The following is a 17030-nucleotide window of genomic DNA, read 5'->3' as shown; positions in this document are numbered from 1 at the left end:
TCATACACAAATATACCTTTGAAAATCGGGTTTGTGGAAAGGGACAATTACCATGCGTTTCCAACCGCGCATATGTCAAATGATTAGACAGTGAACTCGTAAGAATGAAAGCAGAACGCACTATCAGACTAGCAGCCGGGCTAGCTAAACTCTGTCAGTAAGAGCGATCGAGGGAGCGCTGTTGCATGCATCACCTTTACACACTATGGCAGAAGCTTCAAAATATCTCGCGTGCTGTTTGGTCTCTGTACCGGCGCAGAACCAGTTTCTCTTGAAATACGGGATTGCTTCCACACTTGATGCATTCCTACTGAAGCTATAGTCGTACAACTTTCTGGCATTCTGTCTTTGATTACACTTACTGCGTATATATGCACGTGTTTTTGGTGTACTGTGGTAATCTGCGATATTTTTTGTCTCTTTACAGCGCTATGTGATCAGCGCTTTTTCGTTAACGAAACTCTTAATACGCTTTAATCTCTTTATCAGACGTACGCTATCTTTATACCTGTTGTGGGTGCTTATAGTGGCTTTGGTGTTTCGCTGCTAACCACGAGGTCGCGGGATCAAATCCCGGCTACCACGGCACCATATTGATGAAGGCGAAATGAAAAAAAAAAAAAGCGCGTACTTGGACTTAGGTGCATGTTAAAGAACCCAAGGTTGTCAAAATAATTGGGAATCTGCCACTACGGCGTGCCTCATAATCAGATCGTGTTTTTGGCACGTGAGACCCCATAATTTTTGCGCTATCTTCAGGAGAAATGAACTGTTTCCCTGCCTATGTGCTGGCTGTTTCAATGTCATAAAGGGCTTTCAGGCATTTTCAAGTCGTTCGCAGCAACTTTTCGAATGAAAGATCACAACGAATTTTTTGAAATAAATCGTTGGCGCCGAATTCGTGCAGCTCTCCATTCGAAAGTGTGCTTTGCCATTGGGCGGCTCCTCTCGATATTAATATGCCCAGCATCAAATTTGGCTGAAATTTCCTCTTACGAACAAGTCTAGTGCTAAAGCTTTGTGCGAATACGGGGCCCTTAAGCTCTGAACGACAATGCGCAACCGCTGATTAGGCCTTCGATGCAAAGTTGTTGGAAACACGACACTCACCGGCGAAAGAGAGCAGGTATGGCGCGGAGAGCATGGCGTGCGTCTTCTGTCCAATGCGGCACTCGCCGGCTTGTCAGTCACATCCATAGGCACACACAATCCGTCTTCTCGCTCACTGCTGCTGCGGATGTTGCCGGTGTTGCCAATATTCCAACTGCCGTTGGCACCGTTGCTACGGGCGATCTGGCCGTATTGGCCGAACGTCGATGCCCAGCATAAACGCCCTGCGCATAAAATACACACAGTGTGCACCGGTGAAGAGGAGTGATTCCCTTCATAATTGCGCGCTGCAAATGAGCTTCGCTCTTCTTAAACCTAGAATCGTCCCGCTCTGCAAGTGATTTTCGGCGAAACTGCCAGCGCTCATCATGAAAAAGCAACGTTGCTAATACGAATACTTTCTTTTTATTTGATGTAGCTGAAAGGGAAACTAAAGGAAAATATTACGTCAAGCTAGGCTGATAGAGTGTACGTCTAGAAGTCTATATTGTTTTCTGTGTGCCAATATATAATTCTGAGACGTAGAAAATTGACGCTGAAGGTCACGCTGCTGCTCCTCAATTTGAACCGCGCGCGCAAAAAACGAGGAGTTGACGAAATCTCCCCGTGACCTCCCTCTACGGTGCTCTTAGGTGTTATACAAACTCTTTATTTAGCTCTATGACAAAGCGTACTGCTTATCGGTCGAAAGTGTTTTGCTTGCGTGAGTCGTTCTGCGGCTCTGCTTGGGTTCAGGATACCGGACCTGAGTCTCTGTGGCCCGAGCCAGCCAAGGTGGTTGTCGCCTCGGCGGTTGTAATCAGAGAAAGCTGTGCAGCTCGCACTGGCAGGACATAAGCAGCTCTCAGTGAATCACGCAGATGACGTCACATATGAGAGATACCATTGTCCACAACAGGAGACTCCATTATGAATTTGCATTTTCGTAATTTTCTCGCTCACAAAAGCTCTGTTTTTGTTACGGATGAGGAATTCGTAATTGCAGAAGCAAAATCTTTCAATCTAGCTCGACTTGATATTTTAGTCTAGGTTTCCGTTAAGGTAGGCACACGGTATGCGATGGGAGTCTGTCCGTTCTGTTTGAAGATACTACTTTACGCCGTGCGTGGTATTGCGCCAGGAGGCCAATCCGAGCCTGAAATGATACAAGTTTCTTCTTCTTCTTCTTTTTTTGTTTCATTCGTAAATACATTTTGTCATTTTCAGGCCTCATTTGGTGATAATATGGAAGCGATCACAATCGCCCTGTTGTTTTTATTTTCTTACAAGCAATTTGAGGGTACAGTGGGCTTTGTGAATACGCCGGCTGCATTCAAGAACGCTTCAAACTTGCGACACGACATGCGACTTCAGCTAAGGAACCTTGTTCGACCATGACAACGTCAAAGATCTCAACTGCTCCCCACTAAGCCGCTTATAACGTTCCTTCTAGCTGCTGGCCTCAATGAAATTCTCTAAATAACTTTTGTGTTAGTGCGGCTTGCGCGCGCGTATGTGTAGGGGCTTTGTTATTGTTTTTATCTCACTCCCTTTCTTTCATTCCTTATGGTCTCACCTGGAATAGTATGCCAGGCCTGTGGCTAATACGCCTCGCCAGCCCTTCCGTCATGGCACCTCTCGTACCTTTACAGTTATAATTATAATTTATGTATACTTATGTAAACACCACCAAGAGTGAAAGAGAGAAAATATGAAGCAGGCTAGCAATTGTCTCCTAAAATAGACGCCACGCCGACCCGCTCGAAGGTGACAGAAAAAAAATAAAAAAAAAGGAAGAGGAAAGGGATAACGGACAGAAAAAACGAGAGGAATACATCTCACAGTCACACGCAGAGTACAATCAGCGCAGGCGAGATTCTAGCCTCGTGGTCGGCAAGAATAGGTTATTGTGAGCCTCATACTCTATTGAAGCACGGTCTTTCGGAAACAAGATATCTTTAAGCGCAGTTCGAGAAGAATTAAGTTGCTTGAACTTGTTCAGCAGCACGCAGCGACACCTGTTCAAAGTTAAGCGGACTAAGTAATTGGACTCAATCGTTTCGCTGCAGTGTCCACAAGCCTGCCACGAAGGGCCCGGCGCAAGTCCTTATCGGTGAATGCGATGTGGAACATTACAACACTCGATTTGTAACTTGAGCAATAGAGGCCTAATGCGACCAGCTTGCCTATCAAAGAATCACTTAGCGTTATTTGAGAAGAAGAAAGACAGGGAAACTTGTCCATACATCTTCATTAAATTTCCAGCCAATGTAAGCTTTTCGAGCAGTTGCGTTGAGAGGTATATACATATAAACCAGCGTGCACGCGTTAGACTTTGTGCGCATATCAGACCATAAACATCTAAGCACTTCCACCAAAATATGAAGTTGGTTTCACTCTCAATTTTCCCAAGGCAGCGGGAAAATACTCTACGCGCATCGCATAATACCTGAAAGAAATTTGTCCAGAAACCATCGACGATGATTGTCAGCGTAAGCAAATTGCCGAACGCCCTGAGACAGCTATTCGCTGCAATAAAGAAATGGGTTGTATTAAGGCGTATATTTGTTGTAGTGGCGATATTTAGGTAGAGTTCGTAGCTTAATTCGCTAATTCCGCAGAGCCTGGAGTTTCTAACCAGCGCATTTGTAGCGGTAGCGCATAGATGGACAGCAAGGGTGTCTCTATAGAACTGCAATGGTCTGCGCTCGGCAAAGAACGCGCCCCAAGAGTGACGCGGGTTTCCACACGCGATGAAAACGCCTATTTTAATCTGTGTGTACCTTAGGATTCTACGAGAGCCTATCACTGTCGCCATTTCGCTAGGCATTTGGCTAAGTAAAGCTTGAAGCTCTGTAAATTCGCTCACGAAGAACACGTTCCAAGGCATCGCTCCTCAGCGGACTGCCAACGGGGACGCGCGAGCGACAAAAGCTTTACAGGGGACATCATTTACGCATTCGCTTCATGTTTACAGCAACAGCGCCAATTTTGCATTGAATGAGTAGGTTCGTTCGTTCTTGTTTTTTGTGTTGTGTTACAGCCGTGGCGATCTCCTTTTCTTGGCTAATTGAAACGTAAAAGTAGTAGCCGGAGCAGACGAGGGTTCCAAGATCGCATTTCGCCTAGTTAAAAAAAAAAACGCGAGAAAAAAACCATTCATTGCTACAAATGGGTAAAATTGTACTCTCTTCTGAAGCAGAGCAGGGGCACCGCACGGGCGCAGACAGGAGCTTATGCAGCGATCCGAAGCGGCCTGTACGGATACTTAAATAAGAAATCAAGCATCACAAATTCAGGTAGCCGCCATAAAATTTCGCTTCGAGGGAAACAAACTTGGTCTTTTATAGAACAGGCTAGTAAATGTTTCGAGCGTCATCAGTGGTCCAGCATTAAACGTGTTAATGCTTCACGGATGCCTACTAACATGGCGCTGCGTTGAGCCATTAATCTCGGGACTGCGACCAACTTTTGCCAGCGCCGCTGTTGACTTTGGTTCGGTCACGCTTCGCGCAAGTACCACGACGTTAACTTCCCCTGATTGCATTTTGCCTTTCGCCTACACGCAATGCGAACGCGAAGCTCCGCAAATGCATAAACCATAGAAGTGTTTTTTTTTTATCTTTAGCGCAAAATAGAACGCTTTTCCGTTCACAACTCAATGCATCCGCTATAGCTACTTAATATCAATTAAGGGGATTACGCGAGCAGCCAGGGATGGCATATGCCTGCTTTTACGCAAATTGGCTCTCTGTAGTTCGGCTGTTATATCTCGTTACTCATTTCAGTAAGTTTGCCTGATCGACGAACTGGCGGCGCAGTGCGGAAGAGATAACCAACAAACGGTTCTTACGAATAACAAGGTTTATATTAATAGACGAGAAAGAAGAAAAAAGAAAGCAAGAAAACAAATAAAAAACAAACAAAAAGTTCTAGACACGCTTGAAATCGCCCCCAAAGGGAGCATAACGACCGCTTGCCTGGGAGAATCGGGTGACAAAGAGTGCACAAACTGATGGAAAGAAGTTACAAAACGGTAACGAGGTTGCACTATAATAGTCTCCAACAAGTATTGTTGCTTGTTAGATTAAAGTTTTTTACTAAGGCAGAAAATAATAGTATTGGTGTCATGCGTAGGAAACCATCGAATAAATATTAGCTGTAGAATATTGAGTCAGTGGGTGTGAGTTGCTCATTCCAAGAAATAAATGCTGTAAACGCCCTTTTTGTACATGACGTCATAAAAACGCTTTTTTTTCCTCTGTACTGTAAACCTGCACGTCGGTCGGAGTGACAAGTGAAGCATGTTACACTAGCAAGGTCGGCGCCCCTATTCCAGGGCACCGCTGAGTCTTGGTGCCTCGCAGGCGTGCTGCACAAGGCCAGGACTCAAGACATGAAGACACCGGCCCACCGCCATTCTCTCTGAGGTATAGAGCAATAAAGTTTTTCCATTCCAATACACTATCAAGGCAGAAATCGTGTGCGTTAACTCGTCACTTCATTTTTTCTCACTCACTCACTAACTCACTCACTCACTCACTCACTCACTCACTCACTCACTCACTCACTCACTCACTCACTCACTCACTCACTCACTCACTCACTCACTCACTCACTCACTCACTCACTCACTCACTGTTACCACGGTGATTAGGCACCTGGTCTGTTTCAACATTGCCCCCGTAACTTTGTGCCTGATGTCAGAGAAGTCCTTCATTCTGATTAATGCTTCTTTCTTTCTTTCTTTCTTTCTTTTGTCTCTCTCTCTCTCTCTCTCTCTCTCTCTCTCTCTCTCTCTCGTTTCCGGTGATTTCCGCAACAACGTTTTACCAGTGAAGGGGTTTTAATGCAATTAGAATTCTTAGAGTACCTTGGGCACTTTCGGGGGGCTCACCGTGTATTTGCTTGTCTCTGTCCCATTTATCTGTCTGTCTGCCTGGCTTTACATCTGTGTCCCTAACCATTTCACCGCCAACTTACGTCACTGGCTATGTGCCACTAGGTATGTGCCACTCCTCTTTAATAAACTTTTTTGACGCCAACTTCGGCAACGTATGTGCCGCTTAGTAACGTCTGTTTAGTAACGTCTGTGCCACTTTTCAATGACAAAAAAGATATTTTAAAATTTCTCTGGTGGTCGGTGGAATCGAACTCGCGCCATGCGTAGGCTTCGAAGCCGCGCCACTAGATGGGGCAGTGGGAAGCGTGTGAGAGGAGCCCGTCTGTAATGCACATTTCGGCATTGGCAACACGGTGTGTGTCGTTACATTGATTCAATGATAATTGCATTAGCGGCGACAGACGTCACGAAATACGTTCTGCCAGAACTTGTTCTCGAGGTATCCCGCACACTTACGTTTCAGGGAAACTACGTCATCGTCTGACATAGCTCAAAGCAGGACACATATAACGAGTCTGCGAATACCTATCACCTTATGTACTATCCACTACAGGTGTGGTGGTCAAAAGCTCTGTTCCATACGGTATTACAGCGAACGCTACCAATGAAAGCTACAAAAATACCCCCATTGCAGCAACAGCAATAACAAGAAATATGCATATCCAACGCACATGTTGCAGCCTATGCTAAGCGAACCTTTTGCGAAGCGGTTAATTAAAGGCTTTGCAACTAATGCGATGCGAACAACATTGTTTACTTTCAGTTAGTTACTTACTTTCAGTCTTGCGCTACGTACGTCCGCGTCTTGTTCCTTATGTTCGTCAGTGAAACACTAAGCGCAATATAATCATGAATGTTTACTTTCGCACAATGCACAGTGTTCTCTCATGTAATGTTTGTTTATCCACCACAAAAGTCACAACTTTATTGTTGTGCGACTTTTCTGTGTATGCACTACATCGCGCACACGCTATACGAAATGCAAACTCCAAATATGGTGAATGCGCAGTGAGAGACGAATACGCAGCGATGTCACAAGGACGAAGGCGATGCATGACGCTTTCTCCCGTCTCTGTAGTCTTCGGTAGTGCCGCTGCACTAGCGAGTTGCGACCGCCAAACGCTCTTGAAGACGTAAGGGCTGTCACTGGAGAGCTTTGTGGCGTCTGAAGGAAAAGGTACTGCGGTCAATCGTCGCACTGTGTCGCGTTTCTAAACCGCCCGAGCTGACTCCTTGCGGAGCGCGTTTGTCACCGAAGTCCGCTCGGCGACTCTTGTTGAGAAACGCCGAAATTCTTCCATGGAGAATTCGATTTTCAATGCCATATCATCGTGGTCATCCCCCACTGCCAATCATGTCCACGGCAGGACGAAGGCCCCTTCCTGCAATCTCTAATTGCCCCTGTCTTGCGCTAGCTGATTCCGACTTGCACCTGCGAATTTCCTAACTTCATCACCTCACCTAATTTTCTACCATCCTCATAGCTGCGCTTCTCTTCCCTTGGCACCCATCGTATAAATCTGCTGATTCACCGGTTTCCTACACTACGCTATAGATGGGCTGCCAAGCTTCATTTATTTATGCTGATGTCAACCAGCATAAATATTTATCCTGTTTATCCTGTATTTAGCATTTTATCCCTATTTGCTCTCTGATCCATAAGCGTTCGCTTCCTGTCTCTTAACGTTACGCCTCACGTTTTTGTTTCCGTCGTTCTTTGCGCGGTCCATAACTTCTCACGCTTTGTTGTTAACCTCTAAGTTTCTGTCACTTATGTTAGCACCGGTAGGATGCAATGAACGTACACTTTTCTTTTTTACGAAAGTGGCAAGCTCCCAGTCAGTATTTGGTTATGCCTGCCGTATGCACGCCAACACATTTTTATTCTGTAATTTTCTTTGTAATGGTCAGGGTCTCCTGATACTGACCTGGATAAGCGTACTCCTGCGCCGACTGTAGATGCTGACTGGCGATCCTGAATTCTGGCTGCCTTGCAAGGCTATTTAACATTACCTTTGTCTTCTGCATGTTAATCTTCAGCCCCACTCTCACATTTTTTCGGTTAAGGTCCTCAGTCTTTTGTCGTACTTCGTCCTCAATGTTGCTGAACAGGACAATGTCATCTGCAAACCGAAAGTTGCTGAAATATTCGCCGTCGATCCTCACTCCTATACTTTCCAGCCTGATAGCTTGAATATTTCTTCTAAACATGCAGTGACTAGAATTGGAGAGATTGTGTCTCCTTGCCTAACTCTTTTCTTGATAGACAGCTTTCTACTGTTCTTGTGGATAACCAAGGTGGCTGTAGAATCTTTGTAGATATTTTCCAAGATATTCACGCACGCCTCCTGTACTCCTTGATTACGCAGTGCATCCATGACTGCTGGTATTTGTAATGAATCAAATGCCTTTCTATATTCTATGAAATGTCATATAATTGCATCCTATTAGTGATTGCTTTCACTCTTCCTATGGCTACTCAGCGCCAGCAGGTCTCGCACTAACCTAATTTTATTCACAAATCAAATGGTTCTAATTTTGGTTTTCATGTCTCTCCGTGGCTCAGTAAGCGTTCATTACAGTTTCCGTGTAGGTAATGCATTCGCATTTCTTAAATCACATCAGCGCAGAATAAAAAAGTATGCAGTGTCTATCATAACGGCGCCAGTAGCATCAGATGACACCGTTAACGAACCTGACTGCTTACCTGGAAAGTTACTGCGATTCTTATGCGCATGAACATAAGTAACTGATTTCCCACATAACATAAAACCATGCTTGTCAGTCAATAAAGTCTACGGGCGTTCTTTTACCTGTGGGATTACAAGGTACTCGATAGAGTTCTCTAATGATAACTGCCCTGGCACCAATTATGACAACTGTGTCCCCTTTTCGCATTGTGTTGCTGCTTTTCTTCAACTTAATTAAAGAGAAAGAAAGGTTTTATGATACGAAATGCAGAGAGGTCGGCCTGAGGTACATTCCTCTAACCAGCTACTCTGCGTTGGAGGAAAAGGAAGAGGGAAAGAAAGAGGGAAGAAAAAGACGCATGATGGGTGGTGATGATGAGGAAAGATGTAACACATATAGTAGGCAATTTGAAATACTTAAAGTCTACTGTCCAGGCCTGTGCTTTAAAATAAAGCAAGTAAGGCCTGGATGGCCTTGAAACTGGGTTTAACGTCTAGCCAAGGGCCTAACGTAACGTCTTCCGACAGCGGAGGGCTGCTGAGGCGCGTAAGGATATTGTTCAATTTTTGACGCTCTTCCACGTACTGAGGGCAGTCACACAGCTCATGGCCTATAGTCTCATTCACGTTGCACAGCTCGCAGTCTGGTGACTCGGTGCGTCGCTTGAGGTGCACGTACCCGCGATTGAACGCCACCCTCAGCCTTGTGCAGGAGGCTGGCACAGCTGCGTTGAATATTGGGTGGTAGCCTAAATTTCAAGGCAGGCTCCAATCTTTGGAGTCGTCTGTGGCGATTATCCGGATTGTCCCAGTGCTTTTCTGTCTCTGTTCGGATGACACGTGAGAGAAGGCAGTTGGCTTCAACTTTATTATTCTCCCTTTGTGGCAATGTTCATCTTTTCGCTTCTCGTGTACGTTGTTTATAGGTCATTCTTGATGAGGTCTTGTGGCATCTTGATGCACCGGTTGCGCTTCATCGTGTATCAATTTGATCAAACTTCGTTGTCTGTAATGTTACCATTTCCTTTCCCTACGTGGACTTGCAAGACGGCGGCCATCGCTTCTGAATTTGTATCATGCTGCCAAAAACATTGCTCGCTCCTCAGATGAGCTTCTCCCGAATAATCACTATTTTGTCAACCCATGCACCAACATCGGCCGTCATCTTTGGAAGATTTTTTGAATTAGAAGATTATTTTTTAGTGCGAACACATTGCACAGGACATTCAGTGATTTTATAGCTGGTGTCTATGCCAAATAAAGACGGCCGATCACGGCGGTGGTGTAATGAAAATTGGGAGTGGGCTGAACCTGATACCAGTGCATGATATATGTCCTCGATAGCGTTTCAATATAGCTTGGAACACGAACCAATCCTGGAGGCTATGTAATCAATGGCTGGCTTAGCAAACCTTGATAATTCTATCGCATCACAGTGCGTCGGGTGTAGCATGAGGATGTGTGAGATATCTTTTACTTCCTGGAAGCGTTAATTTTTCAATCTTAATTGCAGTTTGCTCCGCTACCCTGTGCACTCGGTCTTGCAGAATGAAAGGCGTCTGGCCGTCGCACAAAACTTCCGAGGCCATCTTTTAGTTTTTGAGTGGCGTTTGCACTGAGAGTGCAAAAGGGCAAAGCCTGTCGGCTTCCTGGAACTTACAATAGCACCCACGAATAACGGATGCGTTGCAATGCCTGCAGGCGCTACACGAAAGGTGGCTGCTTGAAATGCATAGCGAGCATAATATGGTTCGCTATTTCGCGATAGGTTGCTCCCAACTACGTTCATGAATAGTCGTGCTTCACATACGTTGGCATTGCGTTCTGTGCGAGGTTCTCGTCAAGATAATCGCATTCTTGTTTTGCTCGTTTTCATAAAGCAGTTACATGTAAATCGAGTTTAGCCTTTGTTGTGTGGAATGCCTTGCGTGCGTAAGAGAATCTTCTGTGCATTAGAGAGTTAAGTTTATTGTAATGGTATGCGCCTCAAAGTTACCAGAAGACCCGAACTAGGGCTGATAAATACATGTTTGTTCTCTGTCTCTGTGCTAACATGCATGTTTAATATTTTTACTGCAAAGCTTTATAAAATGGCAAAATACCGGCTGCCGATTTATACACGTTGTGTGCGGATAAGTAAATAAATGCACAGAAGGAGTGAGGAATGCGTCATGTTTTATACCAGGGCCCTCAACGCGCATTCGTTAGTTCAACGCAAACTTGCGCGAACTGCCGCACCTGTCGGCACGCATTCGCCGTCATGCGTGAAGGGGGACGAGATACTGCTGGGATAGCGCTAACTGCGACAGAAAGTAAGGGGAAATAATGTTTTGTTTACGTAATGCGCATGCGTACTGTACTCTGCACTAGTCGCACAAATGAATGAGGCACAGTCGTTTAACCTTAAGATATGTTTAAAGATGTCATTGCATTAGAAAGAAAGAGGGATTAGAATAGGCATTGGTACGCATATTCATAAAAATATTTTCTCTGGAACGTAAGGCAAAATGCCGCTTCGAATGCCACAGCCAGTTATTATTCCAGTGAAGTACGAAACTCTCAGGAGGGAAAAAAAAATCTCTCCGTCGGATTGTGTGGCAATCTTACGTAGTAATGACAACATCTGAAAGTCGCACAGATATCACCTCGGTGTGCAAACACTTGCCTGCTGGCGTCAATAGACAACACGTCGCAAAAGTTAGTGTCAGTGGCTCTTCTGGGCTCCATAATATTCATTTACACAGAACAACATCTAGTGGCTTTTGCCGGACGTCAATGTCATCTTACCTTTGGAGCCTATTTTGTGCCCGCTTTTTGTCGTTTTGGGGAGCACGGAAATGACAGCTGTGTTGGATATCTCATCACATTTTGATATGAAAATCAAGCATGTGCAATTATATATGATCTTAAATAGAAAGCGAAGTGAAAGAATATTTTCTAACACCTTTCACCCTCAAGCGATGGTGAAAATGGAAGATACTGACTTGCGATCTTCCTTCAAATATTAGCGAAAATTAAAGCACGAATAGCGAAAGGTTACACCTTCGTCACTCTGAGAGACGTCATTTAAACACATTAACGAATAACTACGTACTCGTCTGTGATCGGACAGGAGAGATGGTGCGTAACGCTTTTCTGTCTTGTCTTTTTTATTACTTCAGGCACAAAGAGCTGCCGTAATGGATCACATGGCCACGTATACACACCGTAATATTACTCAATAAAATTCTAGACCAAAACTTCGGGTAAATGCCTCCGCAAATCCTGCGATATTGCAGTGCTCATCTGCTTCGCTACGAACATGAAAGTGTATTTTCTTTTTCGCAGCCTTTAAGGGTACACATTGCTTTTTTTTTTTATCGCTGCCCCCCAAATAAATCCTAACACGTGACCTTGTTAACAAACAAAGCGCAGTTGTTGTCCCGTGAGATCTCTGGAGAATTTTTTTTTCGTTCTATGCAGGTTCACGACGTAATGCTTAATTTTGTATATTTCCTTGAGCCTATGTTGTACCGCAACAATAATTGATGTTGTGCGAGGCTTCTTTGTTATAATTGTCACGCAGCGACTAGCACGCAGTAAGAGTATATATATCTTCAAATTAAGCAACGTCCAGAATCATTAGGTGCCCCACCCGCCAGAAAAGCGCAACAAGTGGTGTCTGATTGCTTCAAGCACGCTCGCTGGCGTCACGACACCGACGCGACCTTCGCAATCTGGCGTTCTGAAGCAAGGATGGTTCGTCAAAACAGACGCTAACGCTATGCAATCACGATAGAGCGTAAAGTGATAGCAAACTATACAGCCGATAACCAAAAATTAAGATGTAAGAAAACAGCGTCTTACTTGCTGATTGAGGGACGGGGTGATTAATTGTGTTTGACGTCCCATTGCTGCTGCAGATCCTACGAAAGTCACAACATTGGGGGGTTACCGGATTAATTTTTCGCACTAATAGATGCGGACCCAGGAATTTGCTTCCGCACGTCAAGCCGTAGTCCCATTCTTTTGAGTTTTAGTAGGCTTCTCTGGCGTATGTTATGTTGTTCTGTCATAGCCGTCAATGTAGTGACGTCGCAGTTGCAGAATTTTTAAGGCGATGCGCGGCAAATCGTGGTCTGCGAAACGCGGAACGCGGTGACGGACACTTTGAATTCGAATCGCCCGCTACAGTTACACACACGCGCGCCGACGTGAGCCGGCACGCGAGAACAACACAGAGCACTCGAGCGAGCCTACTCACGGGTCTAGCCAAAGAGGAGGAGGAGGAGAAGGGGGCGATGTCGTAGCCGCGACGTTTGAAAGGCGGCTTGCCGGAATGCGCGACGCGTGTTCCCGAGGTCCTCTTCGCACCTGTCTCGGCACGGAGCACACCGTCTACGAGAGGCGCGTTCTGCTCGACCTCGTGGTTCGGGTCCGGTACTCGGTCGGTCGGAACCCCCCGCTTTTGGCGCTGGCGGCAACGTGCGGTGGCTCCATCTATCGGCCCGAGCCCCGACTGCCAATCCGGCGAGCGAAGTTTTCCGCATGCTCGGGAGGGCTCTCGAGAGAGAGCGTTTGCATGCGAGCGCGACCGGGAATGCCTGGGCGCGAACCATGCATTTAGGTAAGCTATACCCTTTTGTTCTTGCAACAGTGAGCGAAAGAGATGAAATGGGAAAGGCAGGCAGGTTATAACCGTGGGAGAAGGTTATGGTTTGCTACCCTACACTGAGGGAGTGGGTAAGGGAGCAAAAAAAGAAAAGCAGAGAGAAATAAAACGCGCGGAAAGAAAAAAAAAACGTCGAAGGGGTGGGGCATGCCTGGGCTAATCAGTCTCTCGAATAAGCCACTCCAACATAATATTTTCAAAAGCGCGCTTTCGCCGTCTTCTAGCGTGATGACCGTATCTCCAATCAATCCTTTCAATTAAGACCGCGGTTCATAGGAAGTTGGAAGGTTGCGGTGCTCAACAGGGGTCGAATATGGTATGTCTGGAAGACTGGCCTTCGTCAGTGCAACAGCTGGTCATCAATCATTCACACAGAAAAAGGAACGGGCACAAATTGTCGTAACAGTGATGAAACAGGACTAATTTGGCGTGATTCTTAGCACAAGTGCCATGGTGACTCTCATGCTGAATACCTGTGCCTTTTAACCTTTGCTACCTGAAGTTCCTATTTGCGCTTGAAAAATGAAAATGTCATGTTAGTAGCCATATGATCTGTTCGGTGCGCCTACTACGCCAGCTAAAGCAAAGCATCAATTGTGACGGCAACAGCTATCAATCCGTCGACGAACTTAGGTTTTTATGTTTACCATATATATATATATATATGGTAAACATAAAATCGTGACACACACACACACACACACACACACACACACACATATATATATATATATATATATATATATATATATATATATATATATATATATATGTATATATATATATATATATGTGTGTGTGTGTGTGTATGTGTGTGTGTGTGTGTGTGCGTGCACGAAACATACGACGAACCTTTTGGAAATAAGACGTATTTACTTAACGTTTTCGACTGGTGGACCAGCCTTCGTCAGAGCGCAGTAACGCATGAACAATTCCTACACAGCTTTAAAAGCACCGTATCAAGGGCAGAGGGCGCACCATCTGCGCTGACTAGAACTTACACTGCGCATCATAAATTATTATCAATGACACGCGTATTGAAATACAAAAATGAAATGCAGATGTGTTCAGAATACAATAAAATTAGAACTGTCGAAGTGGGACGACAATTCTACTTTTATGGCTAGCGTTGCCATTACATATGTCCCTCACGTTACTGTAACTGGACCGTACTAGTTCATCCTTATCACCTTTGCCTTTGAATATGAGCTTCATCTTGCTTGCACGCATTCCAGCCGGAATTTTATTCGTTGTAATCACTTGCTCTATGGCACTAGTCAGCAGTGCCTCGCTCTTTGGACTGTTATTTTTAATGCGAAAGCATAATATGGCTCATGAGGCTGAAAGTCCGGCGTGGGGGACGTGACCACACTATAGTACAAAAAGGATACAAACCTCCGAACTTTGGTGGGAGTCTAATTAACCCACGGCCTTTAGGGTTAAGGCGAAGGTAATTAAGGCACAGTTAATTAAGCTTGAGTTAATTAAGGCACTCGTAACCCCAACCTTTGGTGGCAGTCGAACCCATGACCTTTGGTGTTTATTAAGGTGAATCTAATTAAGGCACACTTAATTTGGAGGGAGGAGGAGGAAAGAGAAAAGGAGAAGGCAGGGAGGTTAACCAGAATAACGTCCGGTTGGCTACCCTACACCGAGGGAATGGGAAAGGGGAAAACACAGATGACAGAGAGAGAAAGGAGGGAAGGAAAGAACGAAATTGGGGTGAGTCCGCTGACGTGTGTAGTCTTACAGAAATGGCATTAATAGTCACAGATGGTCGCACAAGCCCATCGTCCTTAAGAAGCACAAAAGCGCCTTCACCGCTTTATGGGCCGACGGACGACGTGGACGGTGTTCCAGCAGCACCTGCACAGAAAGCGGCCGATTGTCCAGTTTTTGGAAAGCTTTGGCAAGTTATTGTCTCTCTGGGGTGTATCGTGGACAGTGACACAGCAGGTGGTCGATGTTTTCTTCGGTGCCGCAGACCTCGCATGCTGCACTGTCAGTCGCTCCAATTAATGTAGAGTATGCCTTTGTGAAGGTAACTCCTAACCAAAGGTGACAGAGAAGGATATGGTTAATTAAGGCACTCGAGGCCACGACCTTTGTTGTGAGTCGAACCCTCGACTTTTGGTGGGAGTCCAACCGATGAACTTTGGTGGGAATCCAACCCACGACCTTTGGTGTTAAAAAGGTGAAGTTAATGAGGGCACATTTAATTAAGACAATGTTAATTAAGGCAGCCAAGCCCATGACCACTGGTGCTCACTAAGACGACGTTAATTATGCACAGTGAATTAACGTAGAGTTAACCAAGGCACTCGAACCCACGACCTATGATGGGAATCGAACCCTTGACCTTCGGTGCGAGTCGAATCCACGTCCCCGTGCCGTGGCATAATGTCTAAGCATCGCATGGTGGTCGCATTGGTGTCGCATTCATCCACATAGGGATAACTAAGTGCCTCTTGAATTCTATTATTAACTGCAATGGAATTTCATTGGTTCCTGGGGCTGTGAAGGGGCATTTCCTTCTGCTTTCTTCCAGTGAATGTTTTATATGCTAAAATTTGATCTGTCACGCTTCTCTGTTGTTGCTGGATCTGTTTGCATCGGGACTATGCTTTCTTTCTTGCCGAAGTTATCTCTAATAACCTTCCTGATGTACTACAGCTCATTTTTCCTTCGAAGATGTTACCGTGTTCAACGCTTTTAGCCGCTTGTGAATATTTAGTTCGAGCTCCCTCACTGCCTTTTGTGCTTTCTGAGAACGTCTGGTTTGTACGAGCGGCTTTGACTGTAGTACTGTCCGTGCTCGTATCCGTCCTCTCTCTCTCTTCCCCTTCTCCCTTCCCCCAGCATAGGGTAGCCAACCGGACTCTTGACTGGTTAACATCTCTGCCTTCCTTATATCCCTCTCTTTCTTTCAAATGGAACTACGAGTGCTCTCACATCGTTGCAAAATCTTTTTGACGTGCCTTTGTCTCTTTTGCGAATGTTATGGACCGAACGTTCACTTGTACATTCTCTTTCACGAGCACACTCACCACCATTATTTTTGTAGGTAATTGTTCCATCTAAGGACTAAATAAAGCTCTAACTAAACTCACTCACTCCATCTAAGGAGGTCCTCTTCGTGTAATCTCAACTTTTTGGCTTCTCAATGATCCCTAGACGCCTGCTTGCTATATTTCCTTGTTCCACCATTTGCGTGGTTTCCTCTTTCCACTACAACAATGTTTTTGCCGTCTCTGTCTTATCTCCTGCTGCAGAACGTCTACCAGTTCCTTATATTCCCAGACTGTTGTAGGAAAGTGCCTACATTTTCTTCTCTAGGTTTTTTTGCGATCTCTGCTGTTTGCCTTTCATTAATTTTGAAGCATTCCGCTGCTATTAGTTCGTGTTTTGTGTTACTATTCTTGCCAAATTTTTAGTGTAAACGTTTAGGATCGCTACCCAGGCTGTCTCTCCATTTTCATCTACTGTCATTTCGTCTAGTCTTTTGTAGACCATTTCTGATTGTAAGGCGTAGTGTCCATGACATTTTTCATCCCTATTAACTACTGTAAGATTCTGTTGATCCCAGAGATCCAGCACTAGAGAACCATTGCAATCAGTATATCCGTCTAAATCCTACATGCGGGCATTAATATTTCCTGCTAATACCACCCGCATCGATTTCCTGAATTAATTAATT

At 45.1% G+C, this 17030-nt stretch overlaps 1 protein-coding gene across 2 annotated transcripts in view; it reads right to left on the bottom strand.

Annotated features, from left to right (window-relative positions):
* LOC126536864 (cell adhesion molecule Dscam1-like) overlaps positions 1-13882 on the bottom strand; it is a 185463-nt gene extending 171581 nt beyond the window's left edge. For both annotated transcript variants that reach the window (XR_011893812.1, XM_072287776.1), the window contains exons 1-2: positions 12926-13882; positions 1111-1334 (exon numbers count right to left, since the gene is read on the bottom strand). Coding sequence is in view for 1 of the 2 variants with exons in the window: in XM_072287776.1 (XP_072143877.1) it covers positions 1111-1144 (34 nt within the window). In the remaining variant the exon portion in view is untranslated. The remainder of the gene's footprint in view (positions 1-1110; positions 1335-12925) is intronic.
* Between the last annotated feature and the right edge of the window lie 3148 nt (positions 13883-17030).

This window comes from Dermacentor andersoni, chromosome 4, assembly GCF_023375885.2.
Source record: "Dermacentor andersoni chromosome 4, qqDerAnde1_hic_scaffold, whole genome shotgun sequence".
NCBI classification, from domain to species: domain Eukaryota; kingdom Metazoa; phylum Arthropoda; class Arachnida; order Ixodida; family Ixodidae; genus Dermacentor; species Dermacentor andersoni.
This window is presented reverse-complemented; position numbering and strand designations above follow the sequence as displayed.